The sequence below is a fragment of the Tympanuchus pallidicinctus genome, unplaced genomic scaffold (genome assembly GCF_026119805.1).
Source record: "Tympanuchus pallidicinctus isolate F22 unplaced genomic scaffold, pur_lepc_1.0 scaffold2, whole genome shotgun sequence".
NCBI lineage: Eukaryota > Metazoa > Chordata > Aves > Galliformes > Phasianidae > Tympanuchus > Tympanuchus pallidicinctus.
The window spans coordinates 31,598,480-31,623,705 of record NW_026294721.1 but is presented as its reverse complement, the minus strand read 5'-3'; the positions used below and the strand labels follow the sequence as shown (position 1 = coordinate 31,623,705).

Sequence of the window (25,226 nt, the reverse complement as noted above, 5' to 3'; positions counted from 1 at the left end):
AAGGTTAAAAAAATTTCTTTCCAAAGAGGCTGAGATTACAGTCATGAGAGACTGCGGAACACACATTGAGAATGAGACAGCAAATGCAAACTGCAGTGACATTTTATTCAGTTGTTCTTTGCTTCTGCTGCCAATAAAGGGAATTTGTGTTCCTGCTGTGGAAACGCTTCCTTAATTGCACATATATCTAGCTTGCTGCTTGAACACTAAAATCTATACACAGTGTATGTACAGCTGCTGGATGTCTCTGGCCCTATTACAGCTTCACAATGGGGAAGCGAAGCCTCAACAAGGAAACTTCCAAGGCCATAGTGGGCTTCATGGTTCAAGTAATTGCAGGTGGAAAACTTTCTTTCTCAGACCTGCAAATTCAAATAAAGATCATGGCATCATTAACTGGAAATGATGGTGGTGGCCACCCTGTGACATCCAGGAGATGCTGTGCTCTGTTTCCTGCTGCAAAGAGAGTTTAGGGACAGATGACTCACAGCTCAGATATGTTGGTTGGTATTTCTAACGCCACATGTACAGCCTGGGTCCACAATTCCCAAAGTTTGGAAACAGCTTTAAACAGGTGATTTATGTGAAGTCTGTGGTTTAAATACGGAGGCATTAACACTCTTCATGCTTAATGTGAACACTAAGTTAGAAGAAGCTACTGCCACAAGAACTGACCTAGGCAAATGTTATTGCTGGGTGACTGTGAATGCTGAGGAGAGCTCAAGCTCCACAAACTCCTGTCAGGGGTAGCACTTGCACATGAAGTCTGTAAGGAGCTAAAATCTGTTGGACTCAAAGTAGGACATGTGCACCTTGTAGGTGTGCAGAATAGTCTCTCCAGGATGTGAGCTATCTTCTCTAAGGGGAGAATTTAGAATTTTTTGTGATGCTCATCTGCCTCACAAAAAATGTTGCTAAAAACTGTCTCCTACATTGTATATCTCCCAAATATGTATCTAAGGTAAGTATAAACAAAGAAATATACAACCTCATAGTCAGCGTATTTCCTAGGGTAGCACAAGACCAACATGCAAGCCTATTCTCAAGGAAGAGGCTCTAAGTTAACTCTTGCTTCTCAGAAGAGTGCTATCCACCAATAGATTTGGGTGAAGAAGGAGTGGAAATGTACAGGACCACACAGTGACTATTATGGGAGGGTTTATCCTGTACATTTGAAGGACAGTCCTGCACTGATAGACCTTGTCCAATGGCTCTCTAGGGCAAAATGAATGGACAGTCCTTGGAGCAGCAGTGAGAAAGTAGGGTTCATTTGTACCAAAGAGCTTTATTCACCTCCCTGCTCCTCCCTGCAGGCAAAGTGAGAACTGGGTATCAGGCTGCTGTATCTTCAACACTGACACATAGACATGAGCCTCTTGCCCACCCTTGAAGTTCTGGGTAAATAAGTCTGCTACATGATGCAAGGCACTGCAAAGGATAGTGCCATTTCCCAGCTGATCAGTATTTGTGCCCACAAACTGCTTCTCTCCCTTGTCTTAAAGCTCACTTTCTGTCTGGGAATATAAAACACTGTCTCCATGATGCTCACCTCCATGGAAGTGCATACACACGAACTTCAAATTAAGGGATAACTGCAGCAAAGCATGAGCAGTTTTCATGAAACAAACAAAAAAACAAAACAAAACAAAACAAAAAAAACAACAGAAAAACAGCAGTTGTATCAATAACCAACTAGATAGAGCAGCTACCTGATGCTGCCTACTTGGTGAAATCCCTAGCTTCCAGCTGTTTCTGCCCGTGCAACAGGACTGGAATGAATTATGTGTCATAGTCATCTTGACTTGGTAAAAGACCTTGTTCTGCCTTTTTACAGAGGGACATTTTGGTCCTTGCCCTAATTCCTAATTGAAGACATGAATACCACGTCATGTTCTAAACTCAGTTGAGTCACTAAACTATACACTGCACCCTGGTCTCCAGCTAAACTCCAGCTAAACATTTCAATTATAATTAAAGAAGCAATTATCCCCCTGTTGAAGGTGCAGCAAATCACATATTTCTATGCAAAAGTTCATCTAGCAGCTTATGGCATATTAACCAATCTTACATCTCATTGATGCTTTGATCTATATCCTATTTCATTGACCTAATTTGATGTGACTCTGTCTTGGATTATATTTTATCATGTGCGGTATGATGCTGGCATTTTTCAAAAGAACATATTAAATGACCTAGGGAATTAATTGCTAATAGTTCTGCCATTAGTGTTGGGATGCAACAGAATGGGATCCTTATTGACTTCAAATTAAGCTTGAAAAAATGTATGCACAAAACAGAGTGAAGCAGAAATAGTTATTTGGAATGAGGTCAGGAAGCTGGAGTTGCCTGAAGTCCAGCAATGCTGAGCAGCAGCTTCTGATGATAAGCAGGTCAGACTGTTTATCTCATTATCTCACTGTCTTGTCCCATTCCTTCCCAAAGTGCAAAGCACAGGTCAAGGAAGCATAGAGGTGGGGCAGGCTTTTTTTTTTGTTTTCATTTTCATTCATTAAATCTTTTTTTTTGTTTGTTTGTTTGTTTAATACCAATGGTAGGAACATGTGAATTTGCCCCTTTACTCTCCAGCTCTATGTGGAATCCTCAGTGTATCTGTGCCTGCTCATCTGGGCCACATATAAGAAAAGGCAAAACATTTCCTCAGGTGTTTCAGAACCTGTAAGTTGGTTCACCTTGGTACTGGCTATAATGCTAGGATGGGAGTTACATGCTGTGGTGCAGTGGCACAGATGCTGGACAAAGGTATATGGACACAGAGCAGCTGATCTGATTTTCCTAGTGACCAAGCAAACCTTCTGTTTCTTTGTCCCAAATGAACAAGCAAGATGTGCTTTGATTCAACCTTTTCTTTGATTTGACCTCAAGCCATGAGACTGGCGTATTTTAACAAGCCTTCTTTTTCTTCTAAGTGGATCTTGAGGTTTCATTTCAGTAGCTGTGATCTGAGTCTACTCTAATGCTCATCATGTCCTAGCAGGGGCTGAGGGGCTGGTAAGTGCTGCTTTAAAAGCTTTGCTGCCCATCTTGACCTTTGTCCTTCTTGCCCTGTGGAACAGCTGAATGCTGCTACATGGTTCAGCTTTTCAGTAATAATAATATCTGCTCCTGCTTTGATCTGCAAGAGATCAATGCAGTTAATTGCAATTAAATATGCCAAGAATTACAAGACTAAATACCCTAGCTACAAAAAAGAGAAAAGTATTTATCCCTAAACACGCTTATTCCTGCTACTTAACAGAAAAACAAAATTAAGGGACAATTAAAGGAAAAAGAGAAAAATCAAGTGGAAGACTTGCAGACTCTGGATTCCAGCCTGATGTCTCACTGAATGAGTATTTCATACAGTTTCACAGTGTAAGCCTTTCTTCCCGTTTCGTTGCTAAAATCAGTGACCACTTTAAAAGGGAGGAAGTTGAAAAAACAAAAAAAAAAAAACAAAACCAGAACACAGTGCCCAGAGTGGGGAGAGTCCAAGGTACATGCTCACCAAAGCATTTGGAAATACTGCAAACTTGCTAATACTACAGCAATGGTGTTACCTACTGTACTTGAAATTAAACCACTCAGTGTACAAAAAGCCTTGGTTTGCTGCCTGCCTTCTCCCAAGTGCTTTCACAGTTACCTGTACCATCCTATTAGAAAATCCTCTGAACAAATACAGGAAGTCATAAACATAGAATTAATTCATCTCTAAATTAAAATAATCATGTAATCCTTCAACCTACCAAGTTACCTTTCATCTTGGTATTTTTTAAAATTTATCTTACCAGCTTCACGGAGTGGCTGTAATAAAGTGTCACATTAAGGTATTCATATTCATTAGTGTTCAGGTCTTTGTACTTTTAATAGTGTTGGAAAGAATCTACAAAGAATCTGTATTAGGCGGCTGTCCAATCTGGGTGTTTGATCTCCTCCTGACTTCAAGAGTCAGAAGAGAGAAAAAAAAATATATCAAGAGCAGTTCTTTTCAATGTCAGATGGGGAGTATATGATTCTGAGGCTGCCAAGTGTTAAATGGTATCTGCCCTGACCATGGTACAAATAAGACTCGGAGCCAAGCAGAGTCATGAGTCTCTGCTACTGACGGAGTGTGTCAGGGTACAAGTAGGCAGAAATAAGCACAATTATTATGAGAACAACTTGCAGAGGATCTTTTCAGAGCTGAGTTCCTTGTATTAGGAAGCATAAAAGGCTACTGAGGCACCTTTGTTGTTTGTCTTTTTTTTTCTTTTTTTTTTTTGCCTTTACAGCAGCTTAGTGGAAGGAGGACAGGTATAATTTGACCTAAGAACAGCAATTACAAGTGCTAATGGCTGATGCAGAATGTTTATAAGAGCAGAGAGTGCTCCCCTTCCACATGTCATGTTAAATCCAGGCCTGGACACCTGACTGGGGCTTTACAGACCTTTCCATGGAAATAGCTGGGCTGATTGCTGAAATTTCAGAGGTGCTTGTAACATCATGCTCAAATAAACCATTCGTCATGACCAGTCTCAGTTTCAGTTAATGAAGTTCTCTGGTAGTATCTGCACCTCCAGAACAACCTATCCTATTTCAAATACTCATCAAGGCATGACAGCATATTGATTTGATGTAAAGATGCATCAGAAATGGAAAAAAATATATTATAAACTCGCTAAAACATTCTTGGGGAAAGCCAACTGACTAAGCGGGTTCGCAGACCTAAATGCTGTGTACAGTTTTGGGTATTGTAAAGGAGAAAGAAAACAACCTAGGGAAAAAGGAAACAGGAGAAACCTATGCTAATTGTTCCCTCAGATGTTTGTGGACATCTACAAAAAATAATTAAACCTGATTAAACCTTGCGTAAGATAGGGAGGTAACATTTTAAGCTTGGTCTCCTGAGAAATTAGTTATCAGTGCTGAGGAACAACCACTTTGCTACTTAGCCATGACAGCTTATCTTAATGCAAACTGGCAGTAGTTCTCTGTATGGCAGAGGGAGACTGAAGAGAATTCAGATTGAGGAATTACCCTCATTTAACAATATGAATTTTTCACTGAACATCAACAGCAGACTTAGGACTTCAGAGCCACCCTGTGACTCAGGGACCCCTTGCTGTGAGCAAAGAGTCTGAAGCCATTTTTGGCTGAAGCCACAGCTCATGTAGGCAGGGATACCTGCTGTGGCTGGTGGGCACAGATTTTGATGAAGAGAAAGTTTTCTCCTGCCAAGTGGGTAGAAGGCTACCCACTCCCTAACATTTAAATGTCAGCAAAAAAAAAAAACAAACAAAACCAACAAACAAAAAAACCCAAAAACAGATAAGCCCATGAAGATGAATTCTTATGCAGATGCATCCCCTACTTGCCAGTACATGCTGCTTCACCTGAACCAGAGTACATCCTTGTGCACCCAGCCAGCTACGCTGGTGCACACTCAAGTGTGTGCACAAATGCATGATGGAATTAAAATGTCTTGGTGAGCTGGGAAGGTGCTTCTCTCAAAAACTGAAATAGCATTTTCTTTAAAAGGGAAGGGAAGGATAACAGGCTGGTATCAGAACACCCCACCACTTATATGTTGCTTGGATGTTAGAAATAACTAGGATATTTGAAAGGAAAAAAAAAAATCTGAAACCACACCACCTGTAGCTCTGCCCAGCAAGACATCGTAATTGCCTCCAAAGTCATTAATCAGCTCCAGATCAATCTTATCTACCAGCAGCAGGCAGCTAGCTCTCCATTGCCACCCATTCATCACGCTAAGCCCTTATTCCCTGCTCCATTAGCCACAGATCAGGCCTGAGTTATCCAAGTACCAGCTGCTGGGGGCAAAGCACCACTGCTGCTCACCTCAGCTACCGGAATGCCTTCAGGAGGACGGCACTGGAGCAGGACCTCTTGCTCCAGGGATACTTCTTTCCCCAGGGGCTCCTGCTCAAAAGTCTTCCTGAGATCTGGGGAGAGAGAAGAATAAATAGTGTTAATAAATTAGTAGTATTAATAACTGCTCGCTTATTTCATGTTTCATTGCCGTACAACCCAATAAGAGAAAAATCTTTTTACGCAGAGAAAATAGAATATCTGCTCCCTAGAAAGTAGAGCACTTAATAAAGACTGAGGCATGTTTTCACTTCATTCAAGCATGAAGTGGTCAAGGGTTTCATAGCAGATTTATTATTTATGTTGTGGTAGTACACATGAACCAGCCAGGAACCAAGGCTTCACTGTGAAAGGTCATGCCCAGACATGGAACTCAAGGAGAAAGAAATTCCTTCTTTGGATAATTTATGTTTGCAAAGAGATTCTGGGAAATACTAAAGAAAGGTAAAGGAAATTATATAAGCCTGTAAAACTAAAATACATAAGCTGAGTTTCCTAAACTCCTGCTTCAAAGTGTTTGTACTACCATTTTTAAACATTAATTTTACAAGTTTAGCTCATCTGTCTTTACTATCTCACTATTCTTGTAGTACTAGATAACAACAGTCGTAATGTGGAGTCAAACGACATACAGATCTGTGCACAGCACCACAGAAACCTTAAAGGCAGAGGGACATCAAATGTGTCTCCTAAGCATGGAACTGTTCATTGTACTGGGCCGATGCACATGTTGGCTTTTGTACACTTCTGTAACATATTTGCACCGGTGTTAAAAAGGACTTGAGAATTTCTCTTCTTACTACTATGCCTGTATTTCCATCTTGCACTGTCATTCTCTGTGTTGTATCAGGGAGGATGGGGCTTTGGAGAAGTGGGCATTCAGTCCCAGTGGCAGCTGGGGACATTTCTACCTGCTGTTGGCTCCTGCTGCAGGTATACACAGGGCCATGCTGAAAGCCATGTCAGAGAGCTGATCTATCTTTGAAAAATGACCTTTCAAAAAAAGGGATTTTAAAATTTTTGCTCTGAAGTCAAACAAGTTCCCTATGCCAGTTCATGGCAAGGTTGCGCAAATAATTGTGTTATACTAGAAATAAACCATATGGGATCAATTTAAAAGCCAAATATTTTGAAGCTATAACTTGCAGCTGTTCTAGAAAACTTATCACTGAAGTGAACCACCTTACAAATAGACCATCCAAAGTGCTATTTTTCATCTAGAATTGGTAATTTTGTCAGACAACATGTCAACCTTCACATGGTTGTGTGTGTTGTTATCCTTACTACTCTGGAGTTACTCCAGCCCAGCAAGGCTACCCCATGTGACAGTGACCAAAGCAAGACAACCAGCAAGAGCAGTGCTGTCCATGATGCCTGTGGAGCTCCCATTGTGCTGCCAGCCCCAGCAACAGCGCTCCAGCCCACCCTCTGACAGGCTACCCAGGCAGCATACTGGCTGTAACAACTCAATTTGAGTAATTTTTTTGTGGGGGGAGAAAGAAGACTGAGAGGGAGTCTGAAAAAAGTTTATAAATATCTGAAGTGAGATGGGAGGTAAACAGATGAGGCCAGGCTCTTCTTGGTGGTGTGTACTGATAGGGCTAGGAGTAATGGCCAAAAACTTGGATACAGAAAGTTCCATACTAATATGGAAGAACTTTATAATAAGGGTGATGGAGAACTGGAACAGGTTGCCCAGAAATGTTGTGGAGTCTCCTTCTGTGGAGATATTCAAGACCCGTCTGGGTCACCTTTAAAATCGATCACTGTTAATTCCACAGATATATCCAAAGGAATTCTCTCTTCTTCAAAGAGGAAGAAATAAGTGCCTTAGTGCATTTAATGTACATGTATATATACATGTATGCATATGTGCATGGTAGGAAAATTATAACAAATGTGCTCAAATATCACAGCTGAGGATAAATAAGAAAGTTACAGTGCTGGTAAGAGAAGCATGTAATACTAATACATTGTGCATGAATAATAGCATTCAGGTGTTCCAATATGGTGGGGTGGATACAGTAGAACCAGGTTAGACAGACAAGAACCTGAGGCTTTTCCGTGTAACACTGATTTATTGTCACTCCTGCCTTCCCAAAAACATTTGTAGAGCTCAGAAGTTCGCAGCAGCCTTATGCTTGCACAGCAATCACCTCACTCACAAAACGCTCCCCTCTAAAAATCCTCAGTTTTAATGCACACAGAAGTAAACAGCATTAAGTCTAGAAATGTGTAATAACAGTAAAAAAAAAAAAACCCACCCACTATACCTTCTTTATTATCAACAGCTGGAAGTGCTGAGTGTGCAGGGCTTGTTTTCTCTGTGAAGTTCTCCAGGGTGGATATGGGAGGTGCAGTGAATCCTGTGGGAAGGGCCCCTAACAGCTCCCCTCCCACCCTGCTTGTTGGTGCCACTGGATTGCAGCAGATCAATGAGTCACAAAGTAAAAATACACTAAGTAGGTGCCTTGATATAATAGACAGTAATGTTCTCTAAGGAGCCATTAGATACTATTAAGTAAATGATACTCATTTGAAAATAAATAAATAAATAAATAAGAAAAAGCACATATTTGTGTATTTACATGACTGGAAGCTTTTATACTCTATTCTTTTGGCTCCCTCCCACGTGTTTACAGCTTAACCCATGCAGAACTACCTACCACCTCTTGCTGCAGCTGTGCCACCTACAAACAGCTACAGGCAGCAATTGTGCAGGGCAGCTTCTACCTCACCAGGCATATGGTTCACTGATTGCAAAAGACAATCATGGTAATAAGGTGAGCTCTAAATTACGAAGAAGCGGAAGGTTTAAGAGAACAATTTCCTCACCCGCTGTGAAACTCTCTATTGGATTATCACTGCATTTTTCACTGACTCCTATTTTTCATGGCTCTTGCAGAATGACTTTTTTTGCAGATAACAAAGATTTCCTTCTAATTCTTCAATCTGCAGCTTCCTTTTCTATCTAATGTTTACAGTCCTCATGACAACTTCACACTGCCGACCAGGAGTGGGTGAGTGTGCTCATGTACTAAAGGACTTTGGATCATTTCCAAACAAAGCTTTCTCAAAGACATTTGTTGTTTTTCTGAAGTGTCATGTATGTTACAACTGCTTGCAAGCAGAAGGAATACATTTTCTCATAGAATGGAAAAAGACAAATAAATACATCCAATTTTTTAAAACAAGTTTTCAAAATCTTCAGAAAATATGCCTGGAATAAAAAAAACAAAACAATAAAACACTTGATCTATTCTAAGTCAGACCCTCTTTGTGAGAGACAGTGTGAATTATTAAAGCTTTTGGTTGGCAGCAGCCCTGTAAACGTGATGTTGAGAGAGCCTTCTCTACCCTCACTCTCAATACGGAGAGACACACAAGGAAGGCAGCTGCACTTTCTCTCCATTATTATTTTAGTAATGCTGAATAATCCCTGACTGAGTTAGTAATACTCTCTCCATTATACAGGTAGTACTGCTGCCACAGCTCATCTCTTCAGAGCAGATCAAGCTTTGCTGGGAAGTGATGCTGAGAGGTCCCTCTCATTCTGCCGGTGGCTTCTTCACGTATGTCACACTGCCACCAGGCTTAGGGGTCAACACAACACCAGCAGGCATTTCCCCTGCCTCTCACACCCCTTCAAGGATGTCTTCATAAAAAGAAACCACGGAGGAGAATTAAGATTCTGGCCCACCACCTTGAGCCAAGCTACTTTCTTTACTAATATAGAGTCTTAGTAAATTCAGAGGGGGCTCCTGTGGCATATATTGCAGCACATTTACAGCATAGTTAAGATGAGACTTTCCTCCAAGACTCCTGAAATATTTCTGCACAAGCCTATCTGTTAAGGACAGATGGCTGCATTCAGAACTGCATTGAAATGACAGAATTTCCACAAGCATAAAACTGAAATAGTGTAATGGGAAATCAAAACTCAGTGTACACCATATTGTTAGCTTTATTCCTGAATTTCTATGCTTTTTGGGGAGGTGAGCATTAGAGCTTAATTTTTATGCACTGTTAAATTCGCTTTAAGTTCAATGCATTTTTAGCTTAGAGAACACTCAAAGGTTGCATTTTCACCAACTAAAGGTAATAGCTTCTATATAAACTCACAGTATTTCCTCACTTCCTTTAGTAGCTGTCATCTTCTAAGAAAGAGCAAAGAATGGCCCTAGTCTTCTTTTTAATCAAATCTATTTTATATCCTTACTGTTGCTCTGTTTTTTGCTGTGACAGGTGGGTGGGTAATACTTTAAAGGAATCTTTTATCATTTCTGAGAAACGTGAGAAGAGGCAGACCAGATGCCTTAAAGGCGGTGCTAATGTAAGGGTAACTAATGAATGAGAATGAAAAACGGACACTTGTCAGCCAGGAATTAGATGTAAGCCACAAATGAACTGAACAATGCAGCATTACTGTCAGGGAAAGATGGATTTCTGCCCTTGGTAGACCTTAAAGACACAGGGTGCAACCTGACTTGAGATACTGAACAAAGCCATGAGCACCCCCTGCCTCTGGTCTACCACCTGGAAGATGCTTTTCTTGTATTGATTGTGTCTTTACAGCCTGAGCAAATGAAACGTATACATTTGTCCTACCCTCATTCTGCTGATAACATTTTGAGACAGATGAGGATAAAGCTTACCCTTGGCAATTCCTTGGAGACTCTCTTGCCCTCTGCATGGCTCCAAAGAACCATCTTCAACTCTAAGCTAGCTTAGCCAGGTGCTGGTGGGATAGAGCTCTCTTTTGCAACAACAGCTTTCATGTGGGCTAAGTTGGTAGTAAAAGGCCCATACAAGACATTTGGTATTGGTACAACTGTAAAAAATACAAGCAAGCCCACTTCATAAAGAATTCACTGAGCAGATGGGTTTCCAGCATGCATTGATCACACCATTCCCCTCCTCTCATATGTTTACTTGATAGCTAGATATTTCTTGTTTTTCTTTGTAAGCTTAACCTGCAAACTAACTTACACACTTTTCATTCTTTTCATTATTTCATTTGTTGATTAAGGATGGGATCTAAATATCATTTTTCAAATAAATCTAAATGTAAAATTGAAATGACTTAGCATCAACAGGCTCTAGATGGCAGATTAACTAAATGCATTGAAGATAGGCATTAGAAACGCCAGGTGCACATTGCAATTTATATGTAGAATTGAATTTATAGCACACTGAAACAGTAAAACAGCAAACAATTTATATAAACATGACTTTTTTTTGTTGTTGCTCTTCTGATGCGCTACTCTGACTCACAGAGCTATCTTCTCACTACCAAAACATACACAAAATTTTGTTAACTTCGATTGCATCTCTGTCTTACCATCAGGCACTAAACAGACTCCACTGAAAGATGATTATTTCTTGAGCATGTCAACATAGGCAGGACATTCTCAAGGTTCCTACCAGGGGATTAAATCTATATAGATTCATTAAAGGTATTTCTTTTTTCGTTTAAAGCAATGTTAACAGTGAAGTGAATGTCTATATTAATTTATAAAGCTGTAAGTCCTTGCTATAAAACAATGGGATTTGTATTTATTGCATTTTGTACTGCTTATTTATGTGTATTTATTACTGCTACAATTGCATGCTGAAGTTTGAGAGCTGGTTGTGCCTATTAATCTGGGAAGAAGCACACAAACATGCCTATGGAGAGAAAGAAGAGTATTAAGTGTGTTAAATGCTGAGTTAACTCCATGCTGCCCTTCCTGTGATCTGCTGTGTCTCTTCAGCAATGTCAGCTCCACATCATGTCATGCAGTAATCCCCTTATTAACTTTAAGCAGTAGATATTGATTAGGAGCAACTGAAATGGTGCACAAGGAAGAAATTAAGGTCGTATCTCTGTTAACTCTTATATACACTTATCAAAGTGCAAAAAATGTTCTTTTTTCTTGCTTTTAGTAGCATACATCCTGGACATGCCTTCCTATTAAAACTGCCAAGTGTTATCCTTCTCACCTCTTTCTCCACCAAACTTTATACCCACTGCAAGGTGCTTTGGTGGCACAAATGCTTTGGTGGCTATAGGCATGTGTCCTCACAGCACTGCCTGGATTACGTGTGTGAAGGCAGGAAGAAGAAAGGCACTGCAGCCCCAATACTAAGAGATGAGATAACAGAGTGTCAGTAATGAATCCGTGATTTCTTTCATATCTGTTACTTTTATGACTGCATACCCTTGTAAGTGGAGATAAACCGTCAGGTAAACCAGTCTATTTTTTGATACTGCATTTATCTTATCAGTATACAGCATCTGACATGCATCTATTAGTTACATTCCCTTGAAAAAATGTCTGGGGAGAAAAAGGCTTTTAGATTAGCACATAGGAAACAAATACGAAATTATACAAAAGATTAACAAGTGCAGTTCCTTACTACGTCAGGGCTTTTTAAAATGAAAAATGACTCTTTCTTTCATCTCTTTCTTTCCTTTCTCTTCCTTTCCAATTTAAGGTAAAAAGTAACAAAAAAGGAGAGACTAATCAGTTTCATTAGACTAAAAAAGATTATTCAACTGAGATTACAATGAAAGCTGATATTTTCTTAATCTCAACAAACTGAAAACTTGACAGCAGCTCACACAGCTCACATTCTCATATTTTCTCAAGGACACGCTGGGTTAACATCACGAAGTCAGTGAGGCTACACCACAGAACTGGAGGAAATGAAAAGTGAGGCTGCTTTCTGCACATGGGCTCAAAGCAATTTGTCATATCCAGCCCATTATTATCTGATCTAAAAATTAGGTCAAATCCTGTGGCTATTGTTTAGTCTTTATCAGATGCATTTTCTGGTGGGTTTAATTCTAGTCTTGCTCATTCAGGCCTCATTCATCCTTTTAATAGGAATTGTCTCTGTTAGGTCTCAACTGTTCAATGACATCTGCCTTGTTACATAAAATTCACATTAAAACTATACTGGGCTTGATGTTTTTCAGCCAAAGAAAAAGGCACCTCAAATCCTCCCTCTGTCCATGGAAGTAACTTAAAACAAACAAACAAACAAAAAAAAAAACAACAAACCACCATGACCAGAAAAACTGTATCAAAACCTATTAGCAACTCCAGCACACCTGGCAGGATGTGCCTGAAGTAAATAAGAAATGTGTGAACAAGTAAGAAATGCATTTTAGCACTTTCACAGACCGCTAACCCAGACAACGATTTTATATTTTTCCAGTTCCACAAAGATGTACATTGAGAAACCCCACTCTGTAGTTTACTGTGCTATCAAGAATGAGAGAGTGAAAATGAATCCCAGCATATCTGCTGGTTCAAGACGACAAAAGGCTCAGCTCTGCTCTCATGGGAAGTCTAATGCCTCAGGAAGATCAATTCCATGGCATACGAAAGAAGCTGAAAATAATGATGTTTCTATCACCTACTGTTTCTCCTCATTTTCAGAAAAAGAGCCCAAAAGGGAGTGGCTTCCTACACGAACACTTAGAGGAGCCAGGATGTTGGCTTTAGACTGAGACTCTTCCTGTTTATATTGCTAGCATGTGCAGCCTTTAAAATGTAGCAGCATCTTCCCTCCATATTTATAGATTACTCCCCTCCTGAATAACAGGAGCTCTTACTTGGCCAGGGCAATGTTGCAATTGATTTTCATAGAGAACTTTCATTGACTGGGTTTTTATATACTTTCTGACTCATGCCTGACCCTGCATTAAACAAATACAAGCCACTTTTCTAGGATGCACATTTTTCACACTTTCAAATTACTTTTCAGTTAATTCCATTACACGCTCAGTGAACAGAGATGTTGAATGCTATTTTTTTGTTTGTTTGTTTTAACAGAGTGTGGCTCCAGTCCTTGAGATGACACTGTAATTCCAGAATAAGACCAGTGATCATAAGGGAGAAAAGAGGGAAAGAGAAAGAGAAAGAGAAGGAAGAGAGGGAGAACAGCAGAATATTTTTTCTCTTAATGTGATTGGAATGGCAAGTTATGCTACAGTTGCAGCTGTTGAGATGACACCACTAGGTTTGGGTATTAAAATACGCCACAATTTAACATAAGCAGAACACTTTGAATGCTCCATTCACTTCAGTGATACATAGAGGTATCAGCGCTCCCTTTTGTATGAATTAAAAATGAAAACTGCATTGGTGTCATAAGCATGCAACTACAAATGGAGGCTGAACTGGACACTTCTGCCTATCCTAAATCTTAGACATCCTTGGTTTCCAGATTCATAAATACTGCACAGACCCTCCCTTATATCCCAGTCTCATGGCATATTGTGTAGACATCAGAAGACTTTTCAGACGTATTTAAAGTTTAGGTAGGACACAACCATTATACCGATAGTACAGATTTGATCCTCTGAAATAAATACTGTGCGTATTGATAAACAAAGATACAGCATAGTTCACTGTTTAAAATAGTAATCTTGCAAACAAAATCACATCACAGAGGGAGGCATATGGCCTTCATCAGATGTTTGAGTTCCTAAAAGAATGGTCCTGAGTTCACTGAGAAATGTATCTGTGAAGTTGGAAACAGACAATTCTGCAGAGGTATCTCTACAGTTGTTTGAAAGCCTGCAGTCTGACAGCCTAACAGTTCAATTCCTAGTTCCAAGGAGTGAAGGTTTTGACTTTGGCTAAGTCAAAACTGTTGGAGAATCCCAAGCTCAGAAACAAATGAAAAATTCTACACTAAAATACCAAAGCCATGTTTGAGTGACAAGCATGTAATACTCCCTGGAATTTCTTTAATTAGATTGTTCTAAAAGAAACTCCAAGACACTACAAAAATCACTAAATTGTTCTTCTCTCTCCACAATATAGTAAGAAAAAGAAGCAAAATCTGCATTACAAATGTTTTCAATAGAAATTTGGACATCTGGGAAGAAATGTCAACTGATATAAAAAATCAAAATAAGCTTGTGTATGAGTACAAAGATTATGTTATATATAAACATTTAGTGCATAGATGTGACAATGCACGAAAGTTCTTTAACCATGAAGTGATATGTATTCAAACTTTCTAAGTGCATTAATACAGTGGTCATCTGTCACAGGCTAACTGGCAGGACATGAAAATCGACTTAATGAGTTAACACAGAGCTCATAATCTAAAAAACCTGGTCAAACATTGCTAAGTCTCCCTGAAGTGCTGACTGTTGGAAGAAAAAAAAAAAAAAAAATGGAATGCCTTTTTTGTTTCAGTACAAAATAAGAAAATAACTGAAGTCTTGAAAAGTTTTCTAGCATATGGAAACACTATATACTTGTTTAATAACATTTCTAATCTTTTAAGATGACCATGTGCAATATTTTTAATTACCTTAACTCTGGAGAAATTCTTCTCTGAGGCTAGTCTTGTGCTCAAAGGTGGAAGTCCTCTATTTCCAGTAAGTTACTTGGAGTAAAAGCATTTAAAAATGTGTATTTGAGAACTTTAACAAGAACAAAACAAAAATAAAACTCTAGATGAAGAACTTAAATCAGAAGAGTCATCCTATCAGTCTTTCCTCTAATGTGTCTGTGAAAAGCTTTATTTGGCTGGAAGATTTCTCTTTTGTTCATTATAAATTGCTAAGGTTGGTGCAGGAAATATAAGTATGCTGGAAACCCAGCTCTTCATGACCTTTTCTCACAAAATGTGTTTTTGTTGAGATGAAAACTGTGGAAGAGATACAATTCTGGGTGAAATATTTTGTTCCCATTATATAAAACAGGATCTGATTGCATAAAAAAGGAGTCCCAAGTGTGGCTACACTATTACAAAGAAAAGCACCTCTTTGGAAATTAATGAACATTAAATATTTGTACAGTCAAATGAAGATCTTTTTTCAGGGAGCTGCCTGGTCTGAGTTCCTGGGGACTAAGCTGGGAGTTGTCCATAATAAACATGGAGGTTAGTAACCGTGAATAACAGTGATGAAGTACTAGGGCTGAGACAACCACTTGCAGTCTTATATTACCAACCTCGTTACATGATATACTAAACACATGCTTTTTTTCCTTTGTGTAGCAAAAGTAGCTTTATCATGTGATTGCAGAGATATAAAAGAATGCTTGTCACCTTGTTCCAGAGCTTGCTTTGACAATGTTGCTACTCATTAGCTTCAGACACTTGAGACATGTAATTGTTGTACACAGGAAATATTGCTTTTGCTGCTTTCCTCCCACACAGGGGAGAAGAATGAGACCTCAGAATCACAGAACCATGAAAATGTTTGGAGTAGAAAAGACCTTGAGAAATCACATGATCCAACCCTCCCCAACACCATGGGCAGGGATGCTTCCCACTAGATCATGATGCCTAAAGCTCCACCCAACCTAACCTTGAACATCTCCTTGCTCTTAAGAACAAAATAAACAGGAATTTTTTTATGCCTCTGAAGGACTGAACTTTAGTACACATCCATTATATCAGAAAACACAAAGTCCAGCGTGTGGGACAGAAAATCTCTCTCCCAAATGGCAGACTCCTCTTTCCCTCACTCCTCCCACACCGGCACAGCACTCACATGCAATGCGGACATAGGCCTTGCGGCTCTTGGTGGTGCCAGCTGAGCTCCAGGCGACGCACTGGCACCAGTAGTCCTCTGGCCCAAAGAGCTCCTCCACCTGCTGACGGGAAATCTCGATGCTCACCTCACGGACAATCAGACCTGGGAGGGTACAAGGAGCACTGGTCAGAATTATGTATACAGGAAGGAAGAAAGGAAAGACCAGAAGTCTGCTTGCAAGGCTGAGACCTTCTGATGCTCTGACCATCTTGCAGCAATAAGGATATGAAAGAAGAAAAGCAACAATTTGTTTGCAAAATAGAAGAAATGATTACTGAAAAATAAATCACTCTCATCATGATTTTATACATATCATGTGTCTGTTTGACAAAGAAAAGGATAAGCACCTCAGCTGACATAAATTGTATCATGCCCACAGGATGATTTACATCAAATGATGATCCAACCTGGTTTTATTTTCATACAAATATCAGAAAATTATAGAATCATTCAGCTTATATAACTCCCTTAGCCCTCTTGCATTTTACCTTCTTTGGCTAGACAGATAAACCATGGGGAGAATGTCCTGCTCACTCTGACACTGAACTGCACAGGAAAATAGATTTTGCTATTTTAGAAAATGTGCTGGTGCTCTGTAATGATGGGCACAAGTGTTGCGGCACAGTTATAGCAAGATGTCAGTTTGGGAGCTGTTACTGCCACATATTCTGGAAATACTGCAAGATTTTTTAGATGATTTTGTAAGACATTTACAATATTCTTCAGTGTCTGACAGCCTCCCTGGCCACAGTTCATCTCAATGCAGTCCCTAAACACATCTGCTCTTACCAGCAGACCACCAGATTTGGCCACATTTACCACAGAGTACTCTGTTGGAAGCTCTTTTACTTCTTAGTGCAAGGAAGTGTTGTGGTGTCTCAGATACCGCTGCAGGAATTGTTGGTAATAGTAATCATCTAACAGCCACCACTGAATTTCATACCAACACATCCTCTTTCTCCATATAAAAAGGCATAGCCTTCCAAAATACTATTTATTCCTAACAAGATATCAAAAGAAAGGATAGAAAGGAGGTGTATGCACTCCTTGTCAATGTATTTGGTCTTTGTTGTCAACGCCAAAGTACCAACAAATCATTAACATGTGTTTGCCTGCATAAAACACCATCACCTTTTCAGAACTGTGCTCTCGCAAACAGCCTTGAATACAAAATTTCCACAGGCAAATATTTTGTGTAGCAGGACTGATTTTCTTTCTAGAACTGCCAGGAAACTGAATGGCAAGGTCCTTGGCTCACAGCCTGCTCAGTGATCTCCCATCACCATACACCAAAGGCTGGGCTATGAGCCCTTCTGCTGAGCACAGTCTTGAGCCCTTGAAGTCCCCACACAGAGTACAAGGTGATATTCACGCTGAGAATGCTCCTGCCTGGACGGCTTGCGTGTTCTTCAAGCGAGCCCTTTGATTTTGCCTCCAGCCTCATAGAGGCTCCATTCAGGGAGCTAAGGATTAATTACTGTTTGTACACACCCATGCACTGTCACTGGGGCTCCATGCTGTTTGCTTCCAAAACTCAGCTAACACCAGTAGAAAGGAATTCATGCATGTAATATCACAGGCCTCTCTGCTGGGAATGCCTTCTAATGAGATGCATTTTCCTGCTAGAGACCATCACAGCCTTGCTCTTTTTTTATTTCATTATCCTTGACATCTTCAGCCATTGAATAATCAGATACTTTGGGGAAAACACTTAATAGCTTTCCCTCTTGAAATGAAATACATAGCAACTGAGCTCAAAGAACAAAAATCAAAGTGGTGTGTGGACACCTGATATGCAGCAAACACTATATTATAAACTTGTCCTGCTTTGATGAGCTAATTTGGCTGTAGAAGGGGTCTGAGGGGTAGCTTTTGTCCTGTTGAGAAGAACATAAAGAGAGGAAGGAGGGAACATATACATTACATGCATAAAATCCTTATATTTTCCCTGTGCAACTGCAGCTTGCCTAAAGATTACTTCAGTTCATTCCCAGTTTTTATAACACTAGCCCAGGGAGCTTTAGAAGGTTATAGTATTATGTTTTCATACTATGGCTGATTATGACAGGATTTGATGGAACAGTGGACTATGTTACCCGGAGGCTGAGACAAGCAGGCTCGTAACGACAGTCTTGGATAATAGTGATTATGAAATATTTTTAACATCTGTGACACAAACACATTTCTCTGATAGCCAGTTGAAGATACAAAGCCACACAAAAACAGCTCACATTGAACAATACCAACAGAATGTTTTTCTCTGAATTTCCAAGATGTTTTCTAATTCAAATTCAGAATTATAAACTATTCCACTTAATATCGTTTGGGAGAGCCATAAAGTACTGATAGGTATGAGGTTGAAATTGATTTGGCCTTTGTCATCAAATACTACAAAGAGTTACATCATGGCCAAAGAGTAGCATACCTTCAGCTGCTTCTTCCTTCTGCTTACAAGCAAAAAAAAAAAGTGTCTTTTTCTCTAAGGTGAATTGTTTTTTATAAATTCAGAATCTATCAAAGCAAATAGTGACTTTTTGTTATCACCTGGGATATAAGGATCAATGACCAGATCTTAGGGTGACAAAAATGTAGAAATTCACCACAGTGATATCTCCACTATACTGATTTGTTCCCTGTGCTGCAGAGCAAGGATCTGAGGTATATATAAGGGTTGACTCTGTTGACTCTGTGCTACTTTTCCCTCTGCCTTGGCACACATGCAATCACTCTTTCCCAGTACTGCTCATGGGCATCTTTGCACTTTGCACAAAGAGCCACAATGATTTAGGAGGAACATCTCACCAGCTTCAGACTCTGGGTTAGGCACAGAGGGGTATCCTTCTCTTGCTGCATCAAAACACAATCTTATTCCTTCTGCTAACACGCCTCACCATAACCTGAATAGGAAATGCCTTTTGAGGCTAGGTTACAAAGAAGGAATTTACAAAGGTACTTCAGATAGCAAAAGCCTCGTTACCACCTGACAGATTGCTGTACATCAGATTTCATAGAGAAAGTGGTTCAGTATGTCTGCTTTCATTCAGCAATATATCGCTTGTACACTTCACATGTAGAGCTAGCACAAGACAGCTTTAGGATGATGACTTCAAACAGTCATCTTCATTTTATTCCTTTCAATCTACTTTTCTATAGTGATAAGTAGCAAAATGTCACCCTCTCTCATACAATATCTCTTCTATTTTACTTTCTTTACTAGAAATACATTGATATTCTCAGTCTAGTTCTTCACACGGCTAACTATACAGCAAGTGAAGTTATGCAGCATGCTTTTACCCTACTTTCTTACAACACCTGAGCAGGATGCAAAAATCCAAAATTAAAACAGTTCCTTAGATTGTGCCACAATCTGAAAGAAGTTATGATTTTCCTATTTTAAAGCAATGCAATAATAAACACAACTGAAGGGAAACAACAGGAATGTAGGCAACTAAGGAGCTTAACAGGTCCCTCATAACGTTATGCGCAAATCTACAAAGAGCATCAACATAGGACTTCTATCTCCTACTCTGCCTGTGACAGTTAGTACAAACGGGAGAGAGAAAGGTATTTGCTTGCTCTATTCAAGCTTGATTTGCATTCAGCAAACTGAGAACTGTTTCCGTATCCACTTGCAGCCCACTTGAGTCTTGGGTATCTATCACATGTAAGTGAAGATATTGGGTCTAATTATGACCACCTTATTTCTGGCAACAAGAAGATTGTGAAGAAAGAAGCTTTAAAACAAAAATACAGAGAATCAATGTAATTTAAAGCAATTCTCCAAAATAAACGGTGATTGCACACTGAAAAAATACAATTCCTTAAAAGCACATTCTTGGGTTGCTGGGTTCTTTCTGCATAAGTGTTTGTCTTCTGATCCGTGTGAATGAGAAAAGGCTCAGCAAAGTTCCCAAGAGAGTAGCGATGTGAGAAGTTTTAGAACTTGAATGCAAGGAAGAATGAAAATCTTTTGGGAAAAAAACAAACAGACAAACAGCAACACAACAAAACTGGAAAAATCTGTTGTCTTCCCCTAGTCCTGAGTATATGGTTCTGGATCAGTTGGGCTACAAAAATGTCAGAGAGCCTGCTCAAGGCCAGGCTACTTAAACACACTGATTAGACCTTTAAGTACTTAAATATGACATCAGATAAAGATGTTACATTGTTACGCTTTCCATAAAAAGAAGTCCAAAGCCCTTTAGGAGACTAATTATTTAGTTAAGACAAGGGCTGGCTTATAAGAAGGCTCAGAGCCTCATAATAATCAGTTTGTGATGACATTTCGCAAATTAAATAGGTTCTCCAAGAATGAAAAGTTCTGCATATTTAGGAGCACAATTTACACAATTATTAATGTCAATAAATTAAATGTATTTTTGAGACTGACACAAGTTGGGCTCTGAAATGGAGCAGCAGGAAACCAGAAGTTTGTATATTTTTGTATTTGCATGTTAACAGGAGATGAATGGGTAGAGCAAGGCAGAGAGCAATGGGAGCCGTGCTCAGCACGCCTGCTGCTAGGGAGCACAGCTGCATGAAAGTGGGGGAGAGGCACGGGCTAAGAGTACCCATCAAAATAAAATTACTACCCCTCTTGGAGGAAAAGAAAAAGTGGGGAGGAGATTGTGGTTTATATACATGCTATCTTATTATAAGCTGTATCCTAGAAACACAGTCAAACACAGACACACTCCATTCACACAGTCCCCAAGTGCTTAAGTTATTAGCTGGCTCTGCAAACTGTGAGGTACATAATCTGGTCTTCAGAGGCAAAAATATTATCATTTTAAATGTATGCAAATGTAATGTAATTGTATGATATTATGGTACATTATTAGTAACTGCAATAATAACTCATGGGTTCTATCTTGCACCTACTCAAGTAGTTGGCAAATTTCCCAATGATTTTAATTGGAGCAAATATGCCAGTCAGAGCCATTTCTTTCCAGAGGGAAACAAAAATATAAGGTTCTGCAACTGTATATGACTGCTTATGGTGAAAAATGATCACTGTAAACATCTGAAAATATCAGAATATTAGCAATTAATCAAATGCAATTTTCCAGTCCGGAGTCAGTTGAGGCTTCAAAGTCAGTATCCACACCTTACTGGGCATGGCTTTTCCAATAAATGATTTCAATGTATTTTGGCCTCTGTAAATGTTAGGCATTTGATATTAATACCCTGTGTGTGTGAAACTATTCCTCAGGACTTCGACAGAGCAATTTTTGTGGAAGCATTATACTGGCATGTGTTTGACCCTCTGGCACAGTACTAACCAGAAGCTATTTAGTTACAACACTAAACCGTGCTTCCGAGCTCCAAGAAATAGGATGCATAATTTATTTTCTCTATAAGTGGAAATTCAGATAATTTTTGTGCTTTTGTGCTTTCATTTGCCTGAAAGGTATTTCATTAATTAGCAATCACATATGCCATAGAACTCATTTCTTAAGGAGACTGAACTTTATGAGCTGCTGATCTGGAGAAAGACACTGTTGTGATACATGCATATAGATTGCAGGTGTCTCACAGCCACTGCAAGTGTGGAAATATATCTAATTTGCATGCAAGCAACTTGCAACCCTTGACAAGTTTAATGTCTTGAAGTCAGTACTAAGAGCAGTCTGCCAAAACTGGCTGCTAGTACTGTTGGCTCTCTTTCCTTAGACAGTCATAGGTTCCCCTAAATTCCACAAAATTTCCTTTTGTGTTAGGGAAGGGAGGAGGGAGGGAAATACAGGGGGGGAAATAGAGGTCAGGGACCATATTTCTTGAGGATAGAGATGAGGTTTTGGGGAGTCAGCAGCAAAACAGCTATGCTGCTACAGTCACATCTTACAGGCAGTACATAGGTCACCCTGAAAGTAATGCCTCCTATTTATTTCTATGGAAACTATAACAGATACAAAGAGCACAATAACTCTAGCTGATAGAGAAAATTCTCAGCTACAACACACTCTTTTTCAACACAGCCACCAGCATTAGCTCTGCATTTCCACCAGCGATGAACAAGAGCCTGCATGCCACACTCCTAAAAATCTACACCAGCAGAGGAAAGCCACTGTCACTGTCACCACTGCTAAAATGCAACATCCATCACTGTGCTCACATCCACTATTTAGTCCCCATAAACGTTCATCAAGCATCAATGAATGTCATTTTTTTTCCACATGGAGAAGTTCAGTGCCACACCTTTGCTTCATATGCACTCCTGTGTCAGACATTATTTTGTCAGACTGCTCCTCTGCTGCTATAAGCCACATGGCAACAAAATGTCATGGACTATCGGTGAGAAGGTTCAGCCTCTACTGCCATACAAAGAACATCCACATCTGACACTGTTAGCGAATATAATAAAATAGGAAGCCTTACTTTCTTACTTCCAGAGCAGCCCTTGTATTTTAACAACACGCTTGTATGTGCCTTTTAAAGCAAGACAAAGGTGGAAAGAGAATCCTGATACCAAAAATTAAAATGGGAGTTTTGCTATTATTTCAGAAGAGGCTGCATCATCTCTGCAGAATTTGGCAAAAATGGATGAAAGCATTTTTAGTTCTCATAGGCCCCATCTGTCTTACATTTCATACAAAAAATTTCATCCAAAATTTCTTAAAACAGTCTCATATTTTTGACTTTGTCAAAGTGGCCAAGCCCATACACCAAAGTGGTATGACCATAAACAGACTTAATGGAAGTTAACAGATTTGTTTCTCATTACACAGTCCTTTGTCATTATATTGTTCTCTGATGGTACAATTCACATGACCAAAGCCAAGAGCGATGATCTTTGCAGTTAGTGATAGTCTGGAACAATCCGTCTGATTTATGTAATTGCTTATCACTGGTGCTATCAGAAACCTGCCTCTGCAGTAGAAGGCTGATCACTTACCTTTGTGAAATAACCTTTTTACACAGGTAACCATAAAATCAGCACAGGATGGAATTTATTTACTCCCTTGCAGAGATGGATCTCTCACAGTCACAGAGTAATTCTGCTCCAAAACATCACAGTACTTATGCTGTAGAATGTGGTGTTTTTAAAATGAATAAATAGGCTATGTACAAGAAGAACAGCTTCAAATATTAAAGTTCTTGCTGAGAAAAATGTACTCTGTGCATCCTAATGGGACAGAGATGATTGCATAACGGCACACTTTGCCTATATCTTATTTTCTACATAAAGCAGTGGCAATCTCAACAAAAGATAAATAGGCACATAGATATCTAGAGATATTTTAAAAAAGCAAACAGCTTTAATACTCAGCAATCCTTCTCCTTTGTGACTGCATACACCTGTTTTTGCTTTGATGCTGCTTTTCCCCAACTGGTGGCTGGCTGATGGTAGAAAGCAACTGAAGGCAGATTACAAACAATTTTCCACAAATATTAGCTCAAATATTTAAATTAAAGGCTTCCAGCTATTTGTGGTCTCTTCATAACTTTCTCCCTAGGAAAGAAATACATCTTTGACTCACATTAGTACAGATGAACAGCCTAATGAAAATTCTGCATTAAAACCTACATCAGGTTTGCACTAGCCTGCACATTAGCTAGGGTATCTAATTACCAATTAACAGCAGTAGGTTGAGCTAAAATCCTCATTCCTGTGCTGTTTTTTAACTGACTTACTCACTTCCACAGAAATTACAAAGGGCTGTCTTCAGAGAGATTTTACTTTGAACTGGAATTAAAGAATGCGCATCCTGTTTGGGTTTTATTTTCTTTTAGTAAAAACAAGCTGTTTTTGTTCTTTTCCCATTAACATCTAAAGGATCGAGTGTTGTAAGATGCAAGAAAGATTTCAAAATTGCATTCTTGGATATGGGTGGAAAACAAATGCAAGCCCTGGCCCCTGCTGGGGTGGAGTAGGTGGGCTGCAGGCAATGGCTGTGTGGGCTCATCCTCATAGGGCAGGTGCGATGTCCCTCTCCTATCCCCTAAGAGGGCAGGATGAGAGAGCTGGGGCTGTTCAGCCTGGAGAAGAGAAGTCTCCAGGAAGACCCGATAGCAGCCTTTCAGTATCTAAACAGTAGTATAAGAAAGAAGGGGACAGACTCTTTACCAGGGTCTGTGGTGACAGGACAAGGAGATATTAAACTAAAGGAAAGAATATTTAAGCTGGATAGAATAAGAATGTTTTTTTATGAGAAGGGTAGGGAAGAACTGGCACAGATTGCCCAGAGAGATAGATGCCCCACCCCTGGAGATCTACAAGGTTAGGCTGGATGGGGCTCTAAGCAATCTGATCTAGCTGTAGGTGTCCCTGTTAATTGCAGAGAGTGGGACTAGATGACCTCTAAGGGTCCCTTCCAACTCAAACAATTCCATGATTATCTAGACACCTTGGTGTTCTCTATATGTTCAATACTTCAAAATTACTTTGAATTGCTGTTTTTCACCTATAAACATCTCAGAGACAATAACAACCTCCCCTCACTATTTAAAAAATGGAAGCTATTTTTTGTTTCATGGTATTTTTGTGTTAATATGCGCAAATTGCTCCAAAATGTGCTGTTCTCTTCCACAAGTAACAATGTGTGCTTATTGTTGCTATTTCCCCCCCCCCCCCCCCCCCTTTTTCTTTTTTCTTCTTCCTAGTATAAAAGAAATAATCATGCTTTGGTATAGCAGGACTCTGCAGAAAAACTGCTGCAAGTATAAGTCTGTTTTCTACCACAGCCATCGCCATTTTAGATCCCTGAGGTGGAGTAGAAAGAAATGCACAAGGAAGCTCCCACCCAAACCTTCCTACTGCACAGCAGCCCAGAAAGGAAGAAGCAGAAGGTAGAGGGGAACCCATGCAGGG

General features: G+C 39.6%; 1 protein-coding gene across 2 annotated transcripts in view; it reads right to left on the bottom strand.

Moving 5' to 3' along the window:
• UNC5C (unc-5 netrin receptor C) overlaps positions 1-25,226 on the bottom strand; it is a 232,995-nt gene that overhangs the window by 45,427 nt on the left and 162,342 nt on the right. For both annotated transcript variants that reach the window (XM_052682108.1, XM_052682109.1), the window contains exons 3-4: positions 16,373-16,516; positions 5,836-5,939 (exon numbers count right to left, since the gene is read on the bottom strand). In XM_052682108.1, coding sequence (XP_052538068.1) covers positions 5,836-5,939; positions 16,373-16,516 — 248 coding nt within the window. The remainder of the gene's footprint in view (positions 1-5,835; positions 5,940-16,372; positions 16,517-25,226) is intronic.